Raw genomic sequence first — 24,530 nt, 5'->3', positions numbered from 1 at the left:
ACCGGCGTCAGCTTATATTATAGTTATCCGATTGAAATTTTTTGTATATTAGGTAATGATATAGATAAGTATAGAATAGATCACATATCCGGTATCTTTGTGATAAGATCGGTTCTTAGGATAGATTAGAAGCAATCCCTTTAATCAAGGTATATACATGTATAGATTAGTATATAGACAACATTAGGGCAAACCCTAATGTTGTGATTGTGGCTTTGTGTCATCGTCTTTGTAACGAACTCATCTTCTTAGTGAGGACAAAACTCTTTCTTGGTGAAAGAACAATTTGGTGAACTTTTGTGTTATTTACTTTCTATTTATTATTTTGCTTAGATTATTTATACGTTTCTTATTCATACTTGAAGTGTAGCCGATCGATACAAACCTTCAAGATATAAATCCAAATTCACTCAAAATCTCCCAATAGTGCATCTGCGTTAGACACTGCATGTTGAATTCCAGGGACGAAATTTCCTTCAACAGGGGGAGGATGTGACAACCCATGAAATATACCCCCAACCTCTATCGATAGTCAAATGAAAAAACATGAAAAAACAATCTTGTAAACGCCAAAATTTCAGCCATCACTCTTCTTATCATCAGAACCATAGGCTCAAAAATAGGTGAACAAAAAGTCACGTCACTTTTGCGAGCAGGTTAGCATATTTAGATTCTACAAGCTACCACCATTCCAGAAATGTAAATTTCACAAGAATCTGACACTATATGAGCAAGATTTGACATTTATAGGAAATAAATGTCTACCATACTTAAAAACTTGCAACGTCGAAAATTAGAAGGAGATTGGTCGACTTTTGGGAAAAGCCACCAACTAGAAAAATGTAGTACAACTTAAAGTATGCATTATGGAGAAAAGAATTCTTAAAATTGAGATCATGCGAGGAAGATATGATTTTTAACAATAATAAAAACATGTCGAAACGCAAAAGTCAAAACTAGACAAAACAACCAAAAGGAAAGTTGTAGAGAATGAAGAGATCTACGTGAATATATATGAGTCGTCAAAAACAAAGTTCGTATATGAGAGTTACAAACTTCCGAAGTTTAATTATCTTTTTCACGCGCGCTCATGTGCAGTGCACCGCACGCACTAACAAAAGATTTCATCGAGATACGGGATGACATGGCAAACTGATGAGATGACACATAGCATGATCATATGACTCGTACGCATTTTCCTGTAGCACACCCAAAACTTGCTATAAATAGCAAGCTTCAGAGAACCATTTTCCTCACACCTCTCACTCATTCTCTCTCTATACCGATTCTCATGCCACTATCTCAAACGCCTCTCAAAGTCCTAGTGTGTTGATTTCTACCCTACATCAATGGTTTCATAACTAACAGGTGAGTTCACGGCCCTATAGTTATCACTAACTATAGTTAGATAATTATGCCCATAGCATTAGGATACAATTAGGCCGGTAGTTATACTGCCCAAAATCTTTAGCAAATATTATGCCCAATTGTTATGCTAAACCACTATGATAGATAAGATCATACCTAGTTATCACGTTGGCCAATTGCCACGAAAGCCTGAAACTCGTCATTATAGCCACCTTCGGATAAGCATAGTAGCTAGTATTACTCTGCCTTAATTCTCGGCTAAGCTTAACACACACACACACACACTATATATATATATATATATATATATATATATATATATGATAAGTATACCATATAAAACACAACGCGAATAACAACACAGCGGACCAGGGGAGGCCCCCACGACAAGAGTTAGCTGAGACATGATTCATCAACACGCTGATTGATATTCAGCTAGTTCCCAACCTATAATTTTTAATTCTTAAATGAGCAAGAGAGATATGTATATATCTATAAGGGATTGACACTCCCACTTGTGGTTGCTACGTACAACTCGGTGATAAGTCAAAGCAGCCGTAACTTTCTTACCACAGTGACGTTCGTATTTCTTTCGAGATCAATAGTCATAGCTCGATTATAGGAACTCATCGTAACTTTGTAAAACTAAAACTATCTATCTTAAAATTCTAATATAATTAAGTGGTGATAGTACACACAAACTCGAGGAAGCAAGTTTAATCAAACTAAAACTAGCTATCTTAAACTACTAATATAATTAAGTAGTGAAGTATGCATAAACTTGAGGAAGCAAGTTTAGGTCAACCAACATATAACTATCTTGGACTACTCCTATGAACCAACCTAAGAAATTAGTGATAGTACGATCAAGCTCGAGGAAACGAGTTCGGTTTACGATCATTAATCTAAATACCCATTAAACCTAGAGGTACGCCTTGCGAAACAGTTTTTATAATATGATAATAGAAACTTTAGGAGGATATTAACCTTGAATTAAGGTAACAAGTAAAATATACCTCTTCTATCGAAACCAGGATTCAGATTTAGTGACCTCACTATCTGAATTCAATTACCAAAACACTAGAGAATATGCTAACACACTAACCTAGGTTGAGGTTACAATGAGTGCTAACTTGAGAACAACAATAGAGTATTTTTCCACACTTACCAAACTTGTGATCTCACCAACATTATGTTGACCCTCTCAAAATCACATGTATTCCTAGATCAACCGATAGAGATAAAACACAGAATACTGTTGACTGTCAGACTATCAAATGGAATGGAACTCGACAAGAAGGCCTTTTCTAGAAAGACAACGACTTTGAAAGTCACACCACCAGGCCAAGGGTGTCACATTTTTTCTTGACACACACACTCATAGGTCTCTCTGTCATTCTCACCTACTTTTGTTTACGGTTTCACGGTAATTTATCTTCTTCATTGTATAATCCTTTTGTTCTTCATCGATTACTAAAACCTTTGTAGTATAGGTTAAATGTATAGTTATGAGAGTAGATTAGGGTTTTGTAGTGAGGTTTGATTTGTAAGTAACTTGAAAACCTTCTGTTTCCTTGCCCTCAAATGATATAAGAAACATTGATGTTGGGAAAATCTTATTTATCACTTTTTAACTTGGTGTCAGAGCGAGGTTCGTTTGAGGTTTTGTTCATCGACCGATATGTTCTCATATTATCCTTTTGTTCTCTATTATTTATTCAGATCTAGGGTTTTTGTTTGATTCATTTTAGATCTATGTGTGTATGATAGATCTAGTGTTTATTATTATACCTTCTCTAGTTCTAGTTACTGCGAGGTTTCTTGATTGTGTTTCAGGATCTATTGTTCCTAACCTGATCTCGTGTACTCCTGGGAAGTTCTTTGGTGCTGATTATTTTCTGATCAGTCACTCCCTTAAGTGTGATCTGATTAACTCTCTTGAGAATGGATTTGATCAACAAAATAACTCAAGAGGGAACAAAACTTAGGGAAACAGTCTCTCTAAAAGTATCTATACAAACCTTTGTGAGATATTTCTTGTTCCCTTCTACCTTTTTCTAGTTGTAGATGTGGGAGATCCTGGTTGTCTTGAGTAAACCAGTTATTGTTTACACTATTCTCTTCATCTTGTTTTCCTTGACTCAGTGTTGATTGTCTTGGGCCCTAACATACCGTGGTGACCGTCTAGACTTTAAGTCAATGCGGTTATCTATTATTTTTTTTCATTGTCTTTGGTTGTTGTTGTCTGTTGTGTGCTTTCTCTCATTATTACTAGTGAAACTTCTAGTCGTAGTGGTAAAGATAATTCTATTGACTTTGATGATTCTCTATATATTCATCTGTCTGATAATGCTATAACTTCTATTATCACTATAAAATTAACTGGAAATGAAAATTATCGATTATGATGTAGTGCTATGATAACAGGTCTTGAAGCTCGAAATAAGCTAGCGTTTGTAGATGGTACTCTTAAACTTGACAAAACTGAATCATCTAAGGCTTCTAAATGGGAACGTGTAACATCGTGTTTTGAGGTACTTTTATTTTTGACCCTTATATTGAGATTTATAGCATTTTGGTCCTTATAATGTAAGACTTGTGGACGGGAGGGGTTGTTATTTCCACTTTTGGATTGTTAGGGCGGAGCCACGTATGTTGGGCGTACGCTTTGTGTACGTTGGGCGTACGTGGTGAAGTCCCAAACCCTAATATATAGGGTTTGGACCTTGTTTATTCATCATTAACTCCCAAACTTGGCTCCTTCCATCAGCCTCCACCCTTTCAAACGTCCTTGCAATCCTAATCCACCTTGTGGAGCATTTCTAAGCTTGTGTACATGTGTTTTGTGCCTTTGAAGAAGAAGGAAGGAAGAAGAGACCATCTTGGAGGAGTGAAGCCCTTTAGATCCATAAACACACCATCATTTGGCATCACTTGGAGGTATAAAATTATGAACATGGTGAAGTTTCATTTAGATCTTGTTTTGGGTTTGATTTTAGGTTCTTTTTGTCCTAAATGTGGTGTTTCTTGAGCATAGAATGTTTTTGACCTAATAAGTCATCCTTTCAGACCTTTAAAGGGGTATTAAGTCATAAAAATGTAGCATAGGGGTTAGTTTCACTCCATGCACTCCTTAGAAGGTCTTAATGCATTAAGATGTTTAGTTAAGCACTTAATGGACATGCAAAGTCATAAAGTTGGAAGCTTTATGACTCCTAACAGTATTTTGGCCTTGGATCTAAAAGATGGACATGAGGACTTAAGGCATTAAGCTCTTAATGGAGGTTTGAGAGATCTAGGTGCACGCCCCGCATACCTAGAGTACACAGCGCGTATGAGGTTAACCATCCCGACTGCGGTCAAGGTTTGAGTACACCTAGCGTACCTTCGTAGTACGCCCCGCGTACGTGTTCTATGTCGACTCGGCTGAGTTGACTCAGCTGGGTTGACTCGGTTGACTTGTTAGCTTTTACCATGTTTGACCAAGTTTAATCTAGGAAATTGTGATTATTTTATTAATGGGAAATGTTTGAACATTTAGGACTTGGGAGGAGCTAGTATTCAGGATTAAAGTATTAATCAATTTTCTTTGTCAAGCTCTGAGATGAGTCTTCCTCACTGTTCTTACTGGTCGATGGCACCAAGGTCGGCCTAGTGGACTGTATATCCTGTTACATGATAGTACGTTGTTATGTTGTAGAGATCTGTTATATCAGTATCCTGGTATATAGGATGTTAGCATGCAGTAGTGATTTTTGAATCTATATGTTTGTCTGATGCTTGGATATATGTTTATTTGTTATGTATATGTCAGCATGTTATGGTTGGTTGGGTTGAGGCAGTCTTGCCTTTTGTTGAAGGCCAAGATACCCAGGACGGTCCGAATAAACTATAGGCCCTGCGAGGCGGTCCAGTCAGGCCGAAGGCACGGCGAGATGTCCGGATAGGCTGTAGGCCCTGCGAGGCGGTCTAGTCATGTCGAAGGCTTGGGAGTGGTCTAGATAGGCTGTAGGCCATACTAGGCGGTCCAGTCGGGTTGAAGGCTCGGTTATGCATGTTGTTTGCTATGTTGTGTGTGGTGGTACTTTGGGGGAAGTCGCTAAGCTTTGGCTTATGGTTTTTAGTTGTTGTTTTAGGTACTTCTGAAGATTGCAGAAAGGCGTAGGCGTAACCTTACACATCCTCTGTTAATGGATTTATGATTTTGGGATACTCAGATATGGATAAATAATTTGGAAACAATGATTTTGTAAACATTTTATGATTATGGGTTGTTTTTAAAAGTTTAAATTTGTTGTGATTTTTTGGATATTACAAGTTGGAATCAGAGCCTTGGTTTGAGTGAATTGGAGGAACATCCGTGTGAATGAAGTCTCAAACTAAGGAAATGAAAAGGTTTTAAAAATGATTTTCAAAATTGTTTTCAAAATAATCAAGAGAGGATGTGATGTGTACAATCAGTCAGAGTTTGTAAGTAGACCCCAAATTACCACACTGTTATTTGATATGGTGATATGTTAGAACGACATACTAGTGATAGGCTAGGGATCTTTAGGAATAGCATGATAGATGTGACATCCCGAAAATTTAGGGTTGAATCTGTAAACGGTCAGGTCACCGTGTTATAGTAAAAATATATGTAAAAGTCAGAAAAATCAGACGTTTCAGACCAATTAGACTCGAAATTTTAAACGCAAATTCCCGAAGTTCTACAACTCGAAAAATGTATCGGTTCGGGTTTTTAGAATCCTTGAATTAAAATCTATCAATCGGCACTATCGGAAAATTTTCATGACGTCGAGAATTGGACTCGCGAACCGAGATCCATTGTTAACACTTAATGAGATATTTTCCTTTGGTATAAAAAAAAAAAGAAGAAGAATAGCAAAATAATCAGCCTATTAGTATTGACGTCTCTCTCTCTTTTTAGACTTTATAAGAAGTCAAACTTCTTCATTAGGATGTGCAGGAAATTGCTTTCCTCTTGACCAAACATTTGTCAGCTTAAATTGATGAAAGAACAAAAATCACCAGCTAAAGGTCGAGCGTCATCCATTCAACTTCCTTTTCCAAATTTCATAAGATACGTGAATTGCAACCATAAGACCACCATAGTAAACACCAACCACCGCCTCCACCATCTGCTGTCTCGTTTTCCTTTCTTTCACCACCACAAAACAAACACCACCGAGAGTGGTGTTGCTGTGGTGATCACCGAGAGGCACCACCACCTCTATCCCCACTCTTTTATGTTCTGTTGATCGGAGAAAACCCCAAAACGCCCTTGAATCCATCGGTTTGCTTCCTTCTCACCCATTCTCGCGAAACAACAGGAGAAATGGAGGCAACAGGAGGCTGCCACCGCAATCAACCAACCCCCATCACGTCTCCGTTACTATGAAGCACCGTCGTCGTCAGCTATTGCTTCCTTTGGACCCCCTTGTCGAACTCGTTGGAGCAACAAGAGAATGAAGTAGTTCACTACAAATAAAATGTCATTTAGTGGCATATGTTTTTAATGACATATGTTTGATGTGCCACTATATCATATTTTTAGTGGCATATTTTATGTGCCACTATAAAAATTAATGTATATAGTGGTACTTTTAAATTTTATGTCATTAATATTCACGATTATTAGTGGCATAATGCTTTAATATGCTACTAAAAGTTCTATTACATTAAACATATTGTATAGTATAATTACTATAATAATAGAAATAAATTACAAAAATAGTCCCTAATATTTATGAACTTAAAATTTTGGTCTATTTTTTGAATATTTCATATAATTGTCCAATGTTTTGTTAACTATAATTATAAATTTATCCCTAACTAATATTTATACGATTTTGATTTTAATCCCCTAAAATAAAAGATGATCGTTACATATCAACATTTTCCAAATACATTTTTACCATTTTCTACTTTTACATTTTAACCCCCTCCCTCTTAAAACCCTTCCCAAGCAACGATTTAGGGTACAATCGGCTCTCAGCTCACACCATCATCCCTGCTCCACCACCACCATCGTCCCTGCAACATCGACGTCGTCGTTGCATTCGTCCGCCACCGCCGTCGTATTCGTCCAACGTCACCATGTGCTCCATCGGTATCAAGGTATTCATCCACCACAACCAAATTTTGACGACTCAGGCGCGATTCTCTGTCAACTATCTGCACTAAAGGATATGCTTGATCAGGTTCAATATCAGTCGTTTGTTGTATGTATTTTTCTCTTCATCTGGAATTGATTATATAGGGTTTTATTTACGTAATTGCTGATTTAATTTTTACCTAGGTGAACGATGAAATAGAGGCGAACTTCCAAATCACGAGAGAGATTGAATCAGAAATTGTCAAGTGTTCTGAATTCGAGAGAGCTTTGGCATCTAGTGAGTCGGAGCTGATGAAGACCGATGGACTAATTTTTTACCCTGACATGGTAATCTTTTTCACTCTGCAAGCTAAGTTTCGCATGTTACTAGTGATCATATTATCTTCATTTGTATTCTAATAGGTTATTACAGGACCTACCATAGATAAAGAGAAATGTGACTGGGTTACAAAGATATCCACCCAAGCTATAAAGTGTGGTATTTGACATTATTATCTCACTAATTGTTAAAAAGTAACTACATAAGTTACATAAATTTACCTTTGTTTTAGCTGTTAATTTTGTGCTTATGAAAGTGAGATATATAGGAGGGAACTAGTGGATTTGTGGAATAAAAGTCGATGGAAGTTTCCTTAATATGCTACTTTTTGTTTCAGAAGCAATAACATATATATGCAGGTAGTTTGTTTATTCTAATATAAGTTTTCTTATAAACTTTGGTTTTAATCCTTAATATTTTGACTACTTTTAAGATAAAGACTTTAGTGTGTTTAATTTTCTTGAAACCAGCTCTTGATTATTATGCTTTCTTGTCCAAACAGGATTGAAATGCTCTTTACTTAATCCTTATCAACAAATTCAAAGTATTTAAAGAACAAAGTAAGCATATGCTCTTAGCCACTCCTACATAAGAGCAAAATATTTTAATTACTGATATTTCGCCTGTTGGATGGTCAAAAATTGAATACCAATGATAACATGTGTAAGACTTTTTGGAAAATTATTGATTCTAATTTACTCAAAATAACCAGGATTCTCAAGGTAGTACAACTGTTGATTACAAAGATCAGAAAATTCCACTTTGGCGAATATTCAGGTATGATGCCTAATTTAATCGTCATGTCAAGAGTAAAAAAGTAATTTTTTTGCGAGTCTACTTCACTCTACAAGCATGCATCTTTGGTTCTGAAATTACGAATTTTGAAATCAAAATATAAGTGTTTTGTAGAAAACTTGGTAAAGCGATAACAAATTTGCATTCTTTTTCATTTGTTTGGACAATCATCAGACCTATGGGTTGTGTTGTTGGTTCTAGGAATTGATGAATTTAGTTAATTATTTCTTCTCATCTGTCTCAACTTATCAGTTAAGAACTAAAATGATCTAAATATTTATTACTTGATTGTTTATTTGTTATAACATCATTATAACAAATAAATGAAAATATTGGTGTTAGATAAACTCAAAAACAGTCTAATTTGCTTAGTCATATTGGTGTTGAATATGAATTTTTAGTTAGGTGATTTTTTTCTAAGGACAGTGCTTTGATAAGAAATAAATGAAAATAGGATGCTATAATAAACATATCAATAAAGTACATTGTTATAATAAAGACTCTAAAATCCTTACAGTGAAAAAGATGTTTATCAATGCATTTTTATTTTTCTTATTATACCATTCTACTTTCATTTCTTTAAATTTATAAGACATTGTTCTTTGAAAAATATACCCAATGAAAGCATTGTACTTCCAAAAATGCAATGCTCTATATGTTTGGATTGATTTCTAAAAATGCAATGCTCTAATATGATGAAATATGAAAGTAGAGTGCTATAATCAAAAAATTAATGAAAGTATGATGAAATATGAAAGAAAAGATGAATTGTTTCAATTTTAATGTTGATTAAAATTACTCCAACCGGGGTAATTGTTACAAAAATGGTCTATGTTGTAGGAATATATTAAAAAATGGTCCTTATGGCAGGTAACCGTTACAAAAATGGTCTCTATTGTAGGAAAACATGACAAAAATGGTCTTTTAAGAAACTGTTAAAATGGTCCATGTAGCAGGGATATATTACAATGGTAAGTACTTTCAATAAGAATAACCAATTGATCTATGGTTCTTTTTATGTGTGATGATTATTAGTGATATTATTACATGTTTTTATGTGATTATTAGTGATATTCTTATATATTTTTATGTGATTTATTATGGTTATATTACAGACAATTGTTCAAGATGGATAACCAAGAGGAGCAAATATGCAAAGTTCATCTTCATGTCAACTTTTGTGTATCTTTCCGACAAGTATTAAGTTTGATATTTTGAGTAATTACTAGCAAAATTTTAGACTTATTATAGCTTTTTGGAATATATTTTTGTATTAAATATTGAGAATATTAAGTCAGACAAGTTAAGTATTAATTTAATTAATGTTTTTGTGTTTTGCATTTATTATCTTAATTGTTTTTATTATTTTATATTCCATTTAAATTTATGAAAAAAACATTAGATCTAATTTTGAAATATAAATGTTTTGTAGTAAAAAAAGTGCCGCTAAAACATAAAAATTGTTTTTATTTTAGCAATTATATAGTTGCATAAGAAAAGTGTCACAACCAAAAGTGGTACAGTAGCACAAAAGAAGTGTCAGTAAAACCTAAAAAAAGCTGCAGCCACACAACAAAAAAATGCTACTAAAAGCCTTTAGTGGGAGCGTTTGTAGTAGCATTTTTTTTGTGTCGCTGATTGCCAATGATGTTTTTAGTGGCACATTTTTGGTTTTCGGTGGCACATTTTTTGTGCCATTAAACGTCGTTTTATTTGTAGTGTTGGAGCTACAGTCGACAGCCACCCATCCTGCTTGCGGCCACCGCTCACCTGCTGCTGCTGATAAGTTCCGGCCTCCCATATCTCTCCAAATCATCGTTCCCGTCAAACGGAAGCTAAAACCAGGCGGGAAGAGGTCGTCGGAGCTCCGCCACTCACCTACATCCCCGCTCACTGTGACCGTCGCCATTCTCCGATGCCATCTTCGCCGGATTGCCTCCGGTAAGTCATCTCCATCCTCGCCATTTCGTTCCGATGACCCATTGTCGAGCACACAACCGAGAACTAAGAGACCCAACGAACGGGTCTCGTTCCAGTTCATGTACCTGTAGTGAGAGAAAGAAGACGACACTGTGTAAACCTTTATTCAATTCGTTTAAAACAGACACTGCAGATGTATAAGGTTACAAATCAGACCCCCTCTTCCAAAATTGAATTCAAAATAAACAGAATGGCCCCTCCCATGTAATTTCCTTACAAACTGAATCCAAACTCCTAAACTGTCATTAAAATAATCAGGAACAGCCCCTTCCCTTGAAAAATCTTAGCAAGATGGGTCCAAAACTGTAACTTAGGCTGAGAATATGCACTTTCAGCCCCTATTTTTTGAAATAATTTACGAGATCAGTCCCTTGTTGAAAACTTTTAGCAAGATTAACCCCTAGAATTTATTTGTTATAATATTAACCACCTTATACTCAGTAATTAATACCAAAACTACCCTCCTAGTTATTAGGTAAAATTAAATAGAACCGGTGATTCGTTTTAAGAGCACGGAACGTCACAAAACGACTTTCGCAACAAATTTCACCCTCGAGACTCGTTCACGCTTCAAGGGTGAGTGTTTATGTCCCCTTTTTAATATTTTTACGCTTTGGGGGAGAATACATGTGCTATATATATTTATTGATCTTGATAAACACTTACCGTTTTCAAAACTAGTTTATAAATATTATTTCGTTAAATAATATTTTATTTACAAATAAACTAGTAATAACTATGTTTTATGTAAATATGTTACAACTGTTTATAAATAATACAACTAGTCGAGAAAAATGATTTCTGCATACAAAATCTTATGATTTTATGACAAAATATGTTATTAAACTGATGTCATAAAAAGATACCACCTTTATAGTATTTCAAGTTCATACCAAACATACATATACGAGTTATCAAACTCTTATCATGAAATCATTTATGTACTGTGTACACTACCATGAGATTTACCACTTGTTTTATCGAGCATTACACATTTTTATGGATTTTTTTATCAAGTATAACCGGTTTTTCATGACAAACTCTAGTTAAGGGCCTTATGAGTGAGACATTATTCATTACCCTAAGTGCAAACAAACACTTAGAAGACCCACACCACTATAACCGTTAATCTTCGGAGCTGAGATACAGGTTGACACCCCCACCCGTGGTTGCTAGCTACAACCTCGACCGATCAATCGAAGCGGGTGATAAATATCTAAAACAATTTTACGACATCCAATGAAGCATCGTAGGGGTAGGTACAGTCACATAGCTCGGTTATAGGACTCACTATAAGCGTTAACTAGATCTCATAATCTAGAAACCACGGATCCGGTTTCTCTGATTATCAAACATTTTGAGTATGGATTTACTCACGGTTCTCTAAGTACCAAACATTTTCAGTATGGATTTACTCACAGTTTCTCTGAATACTAAACATTTTGAGAATGGATTTACTCATGGTTTCACTGATTACCGAACATTTTAAGTACGAATTTACTTATGATTTCTCTGTCTATCAAATATTTTAAGTATGAATTTACTTACAATTTCTCTTTTATCAAACATTTCCAAATATGGTTTAAACTAAAAAAGGAATACTTTTTAGTCTTTTAAAGTATCATTACTGCGGTTAGCAGAAAACCTGTAAACTCTCACCAACCTTGTGTTGACCCTCAAAATTTCATGTATTCTTAGGGTATCACCAAACGAGCTTTCAGTCAGAAGATTAGTCATGGATTTCAGGTGACCTAGTTTATCTAGTTTTTGTTAAATCGGCCTATCTGTTAAGGCAACTTTATGAATTTATTATTATGAACTTTGTATTCAAATCTTAAAGTGTAATGTAACTGCTATGTTGTTATTGTTGTAACTTGTGATGTATATTCAATTTACTTGTGATCCATGAATTAAATCGCACAGCCCGGCATATTCCGCCGCCTCGGCCGGGGGTGTGACAATAGAATTGCCTGATTATATGATGCTTGATAGCCTATGGTTTTCCTTATATGAAATTGACATCATTAATGTAGTTGCTTAGTGTATGCATCAAAATTACACATAACTAAGATTTTATAGCCTGAGAATGTTTGCTTTAGCCTTGTTTCCTGTGCTTTTTTTGGTTGTGGGCTTGAGGTAGAATCAAGTATTTGACTGTCTATAGCATACACGAGTGTTGCATGGTTGGTGGAAGTTTCATGGATAAGTTATGTGGGGTCAACCGACTAGTCGAGGAATGTCTATCTCTTCTCTAGGAAGTGAGAATAGGGTGTATGTGTATTTCTGTGAGTATTGTTACGGTGGTTGTGATGATCCTATGAGACAAATACGAGTAGGTGCAGAAGGTAGTATGGGACTGTACTACTGGAAGCACATGACCCGTATGCATAGTAGGGACGTCACAACCCCTAGGGTTTTATTGGGAGTTGATTCCCATAATTTGATATCAATTTATCTAATATCTCCCTAGTTTATTTTCAGTATGGTGGTTACAAGGCAATTTGATTCGGGATCTGAATTAGGAGTCGGTACAGGTGGCCAGGATAGGCTGGGATTAACTAGGGATCGGGTTAGGGATATCATTCGGGAAGTGGTTGTTTCTATTGTCCAGGAGCAGATACCAGAGATTTTTGTGTCTATCAAGACCGTTATGATGGATTTCTTTGACGACCGGTAGGTTGCACTTTCAAAGACCGCTGCTGTTGCAGCCACTGCAATCATTGATGCTGGGGGGATTGGCGCTGGGAGAGCCTTATAGTACCGGGACTTCGACAATTCGAAGGCCCCAGTATTCGATAGAGTTCAGGATCCGATCATAGCCATGAGGTGGATGTTTGACGTCAAGGGATGTTTCTTCACGTGCTCTTGCCCAGTGACCTGAAGGTCAAGTGCGCTCTAAACCTTCTTCAATCCGGAGCGAAGGATTGGTGGAGGTTGGTTACTAGTTTATACACCCCGGAGCAGTGAGCTGCAGTATCATGGGAGCAGTTATCTGATATGTTCCACTCAAGATATGTTCCTTCGGTAGAGCGAGAGAGGCTAGCCCAGGAGTACATGGATTTGAGGCAGGGGACCAAGTCGGTGATGGAGATCACCAAGATATTTATAGAGAGAGTTATGTTTTGCCTTGAGTTTGCTTCTTTTGAGAAAGCTCAGATGAATCGGTACTTGAGCATGCTCAAGACTAACATCCACCAGTTCGTATCTACTCAGCGCTATGGATCACTCCTTGATTTGTAGGAGGTCGTGAGGCGACATGAGATTGAGATGGAGCTCCAGACGATGGAGCAGAGGCAGGCCTCGGTGCAGTCGCAACCTTATCCGAAGCGGTTCAGGGCCACTAATGTTAGATCTGGGAGTCAGAGGGGCCACACTTGTGGTAAGTGCGGGAAGGTGTAGGAGGGTTCTTGTGGACTTGTTTATGGATGTCACAAATGTGGCAAGGAGGGCCACTATACGAGAGATTGTCGTCATCCGACCCCAGTAACGAGTTCCATGATTTGCTACCACTATGATTAGGTTGGCCACATGAAGTTCAACTGTCCATTACTCGCCGCCAGGCCGGCGTAGGCTCTAGCGCCATCTACTCTGAGGATTACCGATGGGCACCAGGGGAGGATGGAGCCTCCGAGGGTCTGGGATCGTGCTTTTTAGCTCACTTCTGAGGAGGCCAGAGCAGCGCCAGACGTTGTGAATGGTACGTTCTTAGTGAAATCTTTGCATGCTCTTGTGTTATTTGACTCAAGCACGATTCGGTCCTTTGTATCTTGATGTTTTAGTGGGGATTTTGGTATGCCCCTTAGTGAGTTGGAGTGTCCGTTGCAGGTTTCTATCGCCAACGAACATGGGGTTTCTACATCCAGAGTGTATCGGGGTTGTGTATTGGAGATTTTCGGGGTTCCCTATCCGGTTGATTTGATCCCTATCCCCATGGGGGATATGTGCGTGATAGTAGGGATGCATTGGCTGAGAAGGTTCAGTGCTATGATCAATTGCGAGGGTCAGAAAGTGGTAGTTCGAACCCCCAGTGGGGGGGGGGGACTGGTTATTTATGGAAAGGGTACCGGGGTTGGTTTATGGTTTTGTTCAGCAGCCAAGGCTCGGCAATATATTCAGCATGGGTATGCAGGTTATCTGACTTATGTGGTTGATACTCGGTTTGGGTAGGAGACTTCAGTTTCAGAGATACCAATTGTCAAGGAGTTTGCCAATATTTTCCTAGAGGAGTTGCCCGGTTTGCCTCCCGATAGGCAGGTTGAGTTCAGGACTGATCTAGTGCCAGGTGCGGCTCTGATTGCCAAGACATCGTATCGCTTGGCACCACTTGAGATGCAGGAGTTTTCCTCTCAAGTTCAGGAGCTTTTATGCAAGCTGTTCATCAGACCGAGCAGTTCGCTGTGGGGAGCGTCAATATTGTTCGTCGAGAAGGACGGTTCACACCGGATATACATTGACTACCGGGAGTTGAAAAAGTTAACGGTGAAGAACCTTATCCCCTTCAGCGGATTGATGACCTCTTTGATCAGTTGCATGGTGCATATTGGTTCTCTAAGATCGATCTGAGGTCCGGGCATCATCAGGTGAGAGTAAGAGAGGTAGACGTGGAGAAGATCGCGTTCCAGACTCGTTATGGCATTACGAGTTTATGGTGATGCCATTTGGGCTCATCAATGCGCCTATTGTGTTTATAGATTTGATGAATCGGGTGTGCATGTCGATTATCGACCGATCTGTCATTGTATTTATTGATGATATCTTGGTGTATTCCAATACTAGAGAGCAGCACGAGGAGCACCTTCGAGATCTTTTATGAGTGTTGAGGAAGGAACGGTTGTATGCAATGTTCTCGAAGTCTGAGTTTTGGTTACGCGATGTCCAGTTCCTGGGACATCTCATTAACCAAGACAGGATTTTGGTCAATCCGGCCAAAATCAAGGTTGTGATGCAGTGGGAAGTTCCGAGATCTCCCTCATAGATCGGGAGTTTCTTGGGATTGGCGGGATATTATCGGAGATTTATTCAGGATTTCTCCAAGATTGCGGTACCCTCACTCGTCTGACGAGGAAGCAAGTGGATTTCCGATGGGGCCCCGAGCAGCATTCGACATTTAAGACTCTTCAGCGGAGGTTGTGTGAGGCCCCAGTATTGACCCTTCCGGAGGGAGTCGAGGATTTTGAGGTATTCTATGATGCATCCATCATCGGTTTAGGGGGCTGTCCTTATGCACAGAGGGTGAGTGATTGCTTATGCTTCGCGGCAGCTGGAGCTGCATGAGACGCAATATCCTACTCATGACCTGGAGTTGGGAGCAGTGGTGTTTTCCCTCAACATTGAGACATTATCTTTAAGGGGTCCGTTGTACTGTTTACATGGATCACAAGAGTTTGCAATGTCTTATGGACCAGCTGAACGTGAACATGAGACAACGCAGATGGTTGGACGTGGTCAAGGATTATGACTGTGAGATCCTTTACCATCCAGGTAAAGCGAATGTGGTAGCGGATGCATTAAGTCGCAAGTCGATTGGGTCTTTAGTTGGGGCGATGTGTATGAGGATATGTGGCAGAACTCCGCTTTCGGGTTTGATCAGCGAATAAATAGTGATAACTGTTGTTATAGAGAACTCCACAAGAGGTAGGTTTGGACCATACTGTGCGTACGTGGTGAAGTCCCAAACCCTAATCTTTAAGGTTTGGACCCTATTTATTCATCATTAACTTCGAACCTTGGCTCCTTCTATTAGCCTCCACCCTTTCAAATGTTCTTGCAACCCCAATGCGCATTGTGATGCATTTCTAAGCTTGTGTGTGTTTTGTGCTTTTGAGTTTTGAAGAAGAAGGAAGGAAGAAAAGACCATCTTGGTGGAGTGAAGCACTTTCGATCCAGAAACACACCATCGTTTGGTATCACTTGGAGGTATAAAGTTCTGAACAAGGTGAAGTTTCATCTAGATCTTGTATTGGGCTTGATTTTAGGTTCTTTCTGTCCCAAATGTGGTGTTTCTTGAGCATATCATGTTCTTGAACCAATAATTCATACTTTCAGACCTTTGGAGGGGTCTTAAGTCGTAAAAATGTAGTATTGGGAGTTAGTTTCACTCCATGCACTCCGTAGAAGGTCTTAATTCATTAAGATGTTGATTTAAGCACTTGATGGACATGCAAAGTCATAAAGTTGGAAACTTTATGACTCCTAACAGTATTTTGGCCTTGGATCTGAAAGATGGACGTGAGGACTTAAGGCATTAAGCTCTTAATGGAGGTTTGAGAGATCTGTGCATACGCCCTACATGCCTAGATTACGAAGTGCGTATGAGGTTAACCATCCAAACTACGGTCAAGGTTTGAGTACGCCTAGCGTACCTTTGCAGTACACCTTATCTATGCGTTCTATGTCGACTCGGCTGGGTTCACTCGGTTGACTTGTAAGCTTTAACCAAGTTTGACCAAGGTTAATTTAGGAAATTGTGATTATTTTATTAATGGGAAATGTTTGAACATTTAGGACTTGGATGGAGCCAGTATTCGGGATCAGAGTATTGATCAGTTTTCTTTGTCGGGCTGTAAGGTGAGTCTTCCTCACTATACTTACAGGTCGAAGGCACCAAAGGCCGGCCCAGTGGATTGTATATCCTATTACATGATAGTATATTGTTATGTTGTATAGATCTGTTAGATTAGTATCCTGGTATATAGGATGTTAGCATGTGGTAGTGATCTGTGAACCTGCCTATTTGTTTGATGCCTAGATATATGTTTATTTGTTATGTGTATGTCAACATGTTATGGTTGGTAGGGTTGAGGCAGTCATGCTTTATGCTGAAGGCTAAGATACCCAGGGCGGTCCAGATAGACTGTAGGCCTTGCGAGGCGGTCCAGTCAGGCCGAAGGCCCGACGAGAGGTCCGAATAGGCTGTAGGCCCTACGAGGCTGCGAGGCGATCCAGTCAGGCCGAAGGCTCGGTTATGCATGTTGTTCTTTGATATGTTGTATATGGTGGTACTTTGGGGGAACTCACTAAGCTTTGGCTTACGGTTTTTAGTTGTTGTTTCAAGTACTTCTGATGATCGCGGGAAGGCGAAGGCGTGACCGTACACATCCTCTGTTTATGTCTTTATGATTTTAGGATACTCTGGTATGGATAAACAATTTGGAAACAATGATTTTGTGAACATTTTATGATTATGGGTTGTTTTTAAAAGTTTAAATTTGCTATGATTTTTGTGATGTTACAGAACGTGTCAAGGCCATTGTGTGTGCTTGGATTTTAGGATCAATTTCTAAGTTTATAAATGATAATCAGGTGTATTCTGATAAGGCTAAGGACATTTGGAATGATTTTTTTTAAACTTGTAATAAGGCTAATGGGTCTGTTATTTTCAATGTTCATCAACAAATTAACTCTTTAAAACAAAACGACACATCTCTTTCTAATTACTTTAAGAAACTTGACTCTTTGTGGAAAGAATTTGATGGCATAACTAGTTTAACTGAATGTGTTTGTGATGATGCTACTAAGCTTAATGATCACTCCAGACTAATGAAACTAATGCAATTTCTTATTGGTCTTGATGATGTCTATAATTAAATCAAGAGTCACATTCTTTTGATGGAACCGTTACCCAATGTTAACTGCTTTCTCTATTCTATCTAGTCACATCAAAAGAATGGATCTATAGTTTCTAGTAGTACTTCTAAAACTCGGGCTTCTGTGTTTAATAGCAAGATTACTGACTTTAAAAGGGGACAAAATCAAATTAAGTCTAGGAATCAAGGACTACAATGTAAACATTGTGGTCTTAAAGGTCATCTGATAGAGAAGTGTTACAAGTTGATAGGTTATCCTAGAGAATTTAAACCCATAAATGAGTTTAATAACCAAATAAATCAAAGTAAATCCTTTGTTGTGAATTATTCTTCTATTAATTATGGTAACACCTCTTATGCTTCTTCTGAGTCTGTAATTCGAAGTGATGTTCACTATCTTACGAGTGAACAATACAACAAGTTTCTTCGTCTCATTAATAAGAACTTTGTAAATGATGATGTTACTACTATTGCTAATATGGCAGGTACTTCCTTGTTTCAATTTTGTAATTCTTTTATTAGTTCTAAGTCCCCTCGTAGTTGGATTGTTGATGCAGGATCAAATCAACATATGATAGCTTTTGAGTCTCAACTTAGTGATACCGTGGATGTATCTAGACTAAAGCTTCTAGTCAAACATCCAAATGGTTCATCTGCTTGGATAAATAAGATTGGAAATCTCTAGTTTTCCTCCCATCTAACCTTATTTGTTGTATTTGATGTCCGCATATTTCAATGTCAATCTTTTGTCTGTACATAAGCTTTGTAAAGATAATGGTTGTGAAGTTTTCTTTTCTGAGCATACTTGTAAAATCTAGGATTCACTGTTAAACGAAATGGTAAATAATCGTAGAGAATCTGGGGAGGATGTGTTATCTTGACCGTTTCCCCTCAGGTATTCCTACTAACATGACTAGTTCCAAATGTTGTGTCTCTAAACTTACATGGCATAGTAGACTTGGTCATCCTGCTGATCAAGCATTGAGTTAATTAAGAGGAAAATTAAAACTTGGTCATGAGTCTTTACCTCATTGTGACGTCTTCCATAAGGAAAAATAAACTAGGGAGTCATTTCCTCATAGTCAACATAACACAACTAAATTAGGCGAATTAATTTACCTAGATGTTTGGGGACCTTATAGGATTACTACAACTAAAAGTCATTTTCTGAGTATTGTGGATGATTTTACAAGGGCCATTTGGATTTTTCTTTTGAAATCTAAAATTGAAGTTTTTGAATGTTTTATGTCTTTAATCAACATTCTTTTAAATCAATTTAATGTTAAAATTAAGGTGGTTCATTTTGATAATGGAACTGAGTTTATTAATAGTTTGATGCGTCCATTTTGTTTTGAAAATGGTGTTGTATATCAAATGTCTTGTGCTTACAATCCACAACAAAATGGAGTTGTGAAGAGGAAGTACAAACATATTCTCGATGTAGCTCGTTCTCTTCTTTTCCAATCAAGAGTTCCTATTAAATTTTAAGGAGATGTTTCTTTGACTTCTGTTTTCTTAATTAATACAATGCCAACTTCTGCTTAAAATGAGTTATCTCCTTATGAACTTGTTTTTAAAAGAACTCATAGTTTTGATCATTTAAGAGTTTTTGGTTGCCTATGTTTTCTTGTTAAACAAAATGTTTCTGATAAGTTTTCTGAACGTGCTGAGAAATGTATTTTACTTGGTTTCTTCTGATAAAAAGGCATATAAACTTCTTAGTATTGACACTAATTCATCTTTTGTGTCCAGGGATGTTAAATTTTATGAATTCGTCTTTCCATACAAATTAAGGCCAACCTCTATTAATCAATTTACTAATAATAGTGCCCCGTGTGATCCTTTTTCCTATGATTATGTAACATCATGTTTCCTGTCATTTCTTATTTCTAAAGAAATCCTTAAGTTTTAAACAACATGATTTTTTGTCAAATAAAATGGGGCATGTTGATGTTTTTAAAAAGGAAAAATAAATATTTCGATTGAGGGGGGATGTTGAAAATACTATGTATTTATAACATTTAATCTCATATTTATTATTTATTGTGTTTGGGTAATTTGTGTTAATGTTGCAATTCTTTTACGAAATAATTTTGTTTAAATGGGTTATTTCTGCTATTATGGAAACATTGTGGGTTGCGGCTCGTTTCTTGCAAACTACAGGTGAGGCTCAAATCCTTGTCCATGGGTTATATCCAAGACCCAATTCATATCTATGAGTTATATCCATGACCCAAGATATATATTGATGAGAGCAGCAGATGATTGTTCATTCTCTCTCTCTCTCTCTCTCTCTCTCTCTCTCTCTCTCTTTTGTTTAGGGTTTCACAGTAGTTTATCTTCTTCATTGTATAATCCTTCTACTCTTGATCGATGATTGAAAACCTTTGTAGTAGGTTGAATGTAGTTTATTAGGGTTTTGTAATGAGGTTTGATTTATAAGTATCTTGAAAACCTTCTGTTTCTTTGTCCTCAAATGATATATGAAACGTTGATGTTGGGAAAATCTGGTTTATCACTTTTTAACTTAAAAAGGTAGGTTTCTATAATAAACAAATGAATGGAAGTACTTTGCTATTTCCTGAATTCACTATTTAATCAAGGCTCTATGAAACTTTTGAAAATCAATTGACTTTGTATAACAAAACCATTGTCTAGATGTAATATATCAATCACCAAAACTATACATAATGTCCCTTTTAACTATTTAGAGAGTTAAACTTTATAGAACTAAACACTTCTCAAGATGTGCACACAAAAAAATAATAATAATAATAATAATAATAATAATAATAATAATGATAATAATATTCTACCATCAAAACTATGCATAATCTACCCTAATCATCATCCACTATTCCAAACATTTTACTTTTCTTCTCTTTTTGAATCTTGAAGCATGTGGATTTAACCCATGAACACTTTTAGCCACTTTTGTACAACGTATATGACAATCATCTAAATGGAAATTTTACTTTTTTAACCCTTGACTAGGTTCAGTCATACCAAATTGATGTCCATTGGGTAGCTACCAAGAACTCTCAAAAATGTTGCAAACTCCTGCCAGAAAATAAAATCTTTCTATCAATGTGCTTGTAAAAAATAGAAAATAAAAATTGTGCATTTTTAAATAATTTCACCTTTAAATGCTTAAGGGCATTTTGGGCATTGTAGTCAGCCATTGATGCTTCAAAATCACAATAGAAGAGATAGTCGAAATGCCTGTATATTAAATTCACAAATAACTTGCATAATTAGCAAATACATAATCTTCATAATGTTCTTATGCATATTATATTGGTTATATATATAAATTATAATTTGAATTGTTTTAATTAGCACTTAATTTATGCATACATTGTCATAAAACTTACTTCAAACCATCATTGTTTACAAGAGGTCGTTTCCGCTGCGGACGACTTTCCATCTGATCACATGAATAAGTGGTACAAGAATTTTGGTTTTACATTAGGGGCAAAAACGACATTTTGACATTATGAAAAGCATATGACATGAATATAACCTTGGTGAGATTAATATCTCTCATTGAAAAAACAGCAAGTGCCTTGTAAAGCATACCGGGACCCTCATCCAAGGAAAAAACTATGCTCGTCTGCATTAAATTTTATTTAAAATAAAATGATTATATCAAAAATAACTTTATTTATTTTAATTGTGCTTGTGGATATCACTCACTTTGAAGGGTCTATCTGTGCCTGGAATAATTGGATCTCTAGCCAACATGAGAAATCGAGTGATATTGTCGGAATCATCCTAGAAAACCAACAGATGAGTATGAGGAGGGCATTTATGTCTGTTGCATAAGTCTTCTTTCTAGGGCTATTTCAACAAAAGAGGATGAGGAGGGCATTTATGTCTTTTACACAGACACTATTTTTTGTAGATGAGGATGAGGGCATTTCTAGGGCTATTTTCAAAGTTGAGATGAGGAGGGCATTTACGTCATTTGCAAAAACATGAGATCTAATCCACCTTTTGGGTGTCAGAAAAAGTTTGAATCTTTGTCTCATTCACATCAGTTTCAGTCTTGGTCCAATCCACACGAAAATACAATACAACTTATTCTGTCATGTCAGGTAGTATCTAGACCTGTATGTCTTGAGCTAGAACATTCAAATCATATATCCTGGCAGCACCAACACTCGCAACTGCTCCTGTGTCTCTGAGTTTGTGTTGAGCAACAAACTGAAACACACATCAACAATGGAAAACATAATAATTCTATTCAATGGCTAAATCAATAAAACGATAAACTACCTTATGCTTTTCTATATTTTCTCCTAAAATGACAAAGTTGCAATCTTTGATCCACAAGAAGATGTCTTCTTGAGAGTATTTGAGATATAAGACTCAAAATCACACATTTTCATTAAACTATGTGAACCCTAAACCCTAATTAATACCCTCAAAATCTTGCTAATAATTGATCCATAAAGTATAATTTACCTGTGCAGCACCAGCTGTATCATCTACAGCTTCCCTGACCACTTTTAGCCTTGTTAATGTATGCTCACACTGTGCAAGAGCCTGGAAATAAGTGTAACACATCTTTATAAATAAATAAATAAATAAATAAGTAAAGCTAAACATAAAGAAGAATTAACATGAAGAACATTGAACATACCTGTGGATGACTGAGAACCCTTTTAAGATCTTCAATTTTGACATCATGATTGGCTAACAAACAGTGTCTAACAGAAAGCTGCACCTCTCCAACAATATGTAACCTGTGTCGAAGTAATAGATCATAGTTTCTATGGATGCTACCTCCAAGAGAATTCTCAATTGGCAAAACTGCCCTGTCAGCAATCCAGTTTTCAACTGCCTGAATCCAAAATTTTGTGAGATTCATGGTGCAAGATATAGATATAGAGTGAAAGTATGATCATGATCAGTGATGTTGAATTCTCACCTGAAATGCAATATCAAATTGCTCACATGGGACAGTTTCACAGTTTGGGTAAGCTTTTTCTGCTGCAGATTCACTGTATGCTCCACTAACACCCTTCACAATGAATATTGTTTAATAAGTATGTGAATTGTAAATGTAGGGTTATGTTTATTTTGTAACTAAATCATGAAGCTAAAGCAACAACCAAGTATACAATCTCATGCCTGGTATGCTACTCGGATTCCAGATCCATCCTTGAAGGAACCAGTGAGATCAGTTGTAGTCAAAGGCCCTGCAATTTTCTCAAACAGATTAATGGCTATGGTTCAAAATTCATATGATAAATGTTATAATTGCTTTTAATCTGAAACCCAATGCATTTGTTAGGAGATGAAGTAGAGCAAGATGAATCCAAATTTAACAATTCCAATTGCTAACCTAGATTTTCAATCTCCTAGACACTTAAATGAATGTTGATGCTTAGTGAGAGATGTTTACATGTATATTTCATCGAGAAGTTATAGTTCAAGATTCCTTGAAAAACATTTTCGGTTCAGTTCACAAAGATTATCGACCAAATCCATAACATGAAATACTAGCAATACTTACTCAGTCGGTCATCTAAAATCAAGGAAGAACAAAAGTTTAAAATTCAACCAGTTTGCTTCAGAAGGAAGCAATCATAATATCTACTTACTTTTATTTTGCGAACGAGAATTCGTAGAAGCAGCTCCAATATCAGAACAACATGAGATTTTAGATATCCGTCGGCGAGCTTGATTTGTTCTCTGGATTGAAATTCTGGTGGTGATTACTTTTATTTTACATAAAGAGTTTTTCGTGGGAGGTGGATGACAAGAGGAACTTATCGAAGCTCCTTGAAGTTTTGTTGCCATGGCGCTTGAATATTGAGATTACTATCACTCACACAAACTCGCAGTCGCAGCAGGGGCAACGGAAGGTTGTGGTCTCTGCTTAACCGGCGTTTTTCGTCGGATGCCGGTGACGTTTTCTCTAGTGAGCCGTGGTGACAGTTTAACGGGGTTTAAGGGAGGACGCCGGAGGGAGGGTCATTTTCACACGGGTCAAGTTGTGAGCAATTTGACCCGAACCAGTACTAAAACATCGATAGTCACTAAAATATCAAAAACGTGAATTGTCAAATGACCACACAACCATCTCTTTTTACTTGTATTAATAAATAAATCATCATCACTTTCGCAAAAATGATTCTATGAAATTTTGGATTTTGTTGTTTGCGAAATTAAGATGTTAGGGTTTAGAAAGTCCTTGCTAGATTAAAGTTTTAGGAAGAAAGCATTAAAAAAACCTTATTTCCTTATCAATTTTAATGTTTGGAATCAATTAGAAAATTAAATATGTTTATAACTTGAAATGGATTGGAATGGTGTGATTGAAGATTTTAATGTAAAGGCCGATACCGGAGGGACT

The 24,530-nt window shown here is 36.8% G+C and overlaps 1 protein-coding gene and 1 long non-coding RNA gene across 9 annotated transcripts; one reads left to right on the top strand and one right to left on the bottom strand.

The window, feature by feature from the left end:
* The first annotated feature begins 7,433 nt into the window (after positions 1-7,433).
* LOC111895286 (uncharacterized) lies at positions 7,434-12,509 on the top strand. 7 transcript variants are annotated; one of them, XR_006187293.2, is made up of 9 exons: positions 7,434-7,571; positions 7,670-7,813; positions 7,889-8,164; positions 8,308-8,365; positions 8,518-8,582; positions 9,716-10,541; positions 11,049-11,156; positions 11,730-11,835; positions 12,279-12,505. It is a non-coding gene; the product is annotated as an uncharacterized LOC111895286 (long non-coding RNA). The 7 variants fall into 7 exon arrangements; XR_006187291.2 differs by adding an exon at positions 9,502-9,571 and having other exon boundaries at positions 7,670-8,164; XR_006187289.2 differs by adding an exon at positions 9,471-9,571 and having other exon boundaries at positions 7,670-8,164; positions 12,279-12,504.
* An 8,420-nt stretch (positions 12,510-20,929) lies between these two features.
* LOC111895272 (arogenate dehydratase 2) lies at positions 20,930-24,231 on the bottom strand. 2 transcript variants are annotated; one of them, XM_023891363.3, is made up of 11 exons: positions 23,776-24,230; positions 23,303-23,370; positions 23,100-23,192; positions 22,812-23,012; positions 22,634-22,714; positions 22,277-22,372; positions 21,863-21,940; positions 21,690-21,779; positions 21,541-21,593; positions 21,307-21,388; positions 20,930-21,226 (listed from the first exon to the last, which is right to left on the bottom strand). In XM_023891363.3, exons 1-11 carry the CDS (start codon positions 23,972-23,974, stop codon positions 21,167-21,169), a joined length of 1,101 nt encoding a protein of 366 aa, XP_023747131.1. In that variant the 5' UTR covers positions 23,975-24,230; the 3' UTR covers positions 20,930-21,166. The 2 variants fall into 2 exon arrangements, with proteins under 2 accessions (XP_023747131.1, XP_052623455.1); XM_052767495.1 differs by lacking the exon at positions 20,930-21,226 and having other exon boundaries at positions 21,310-21,388; positions 21,524-21,593; positions 23,776-24,231.
* Between the last annotated feature and the right edge of the window lie 299 nt (positions 24,232-24,530).

The sequence above is a fragment of the Lactuca sativa genome, chromosome 9 (assembly GCF_002870075.4).
Source record: "Lactuca sativa cultivar Salinas chromosome 9, Lsat_Salinas_v11, whole genome shotgun sequence".
NCBI lineage: Eukaryota > Viridiplantae > Streptophyta > Magnoliopsida > Asterales > Asteraceae > Lactuca > Lactuca sativa.
This window is presented reverse-complemented; position numbering and strand designations above follow the sequence as displayed.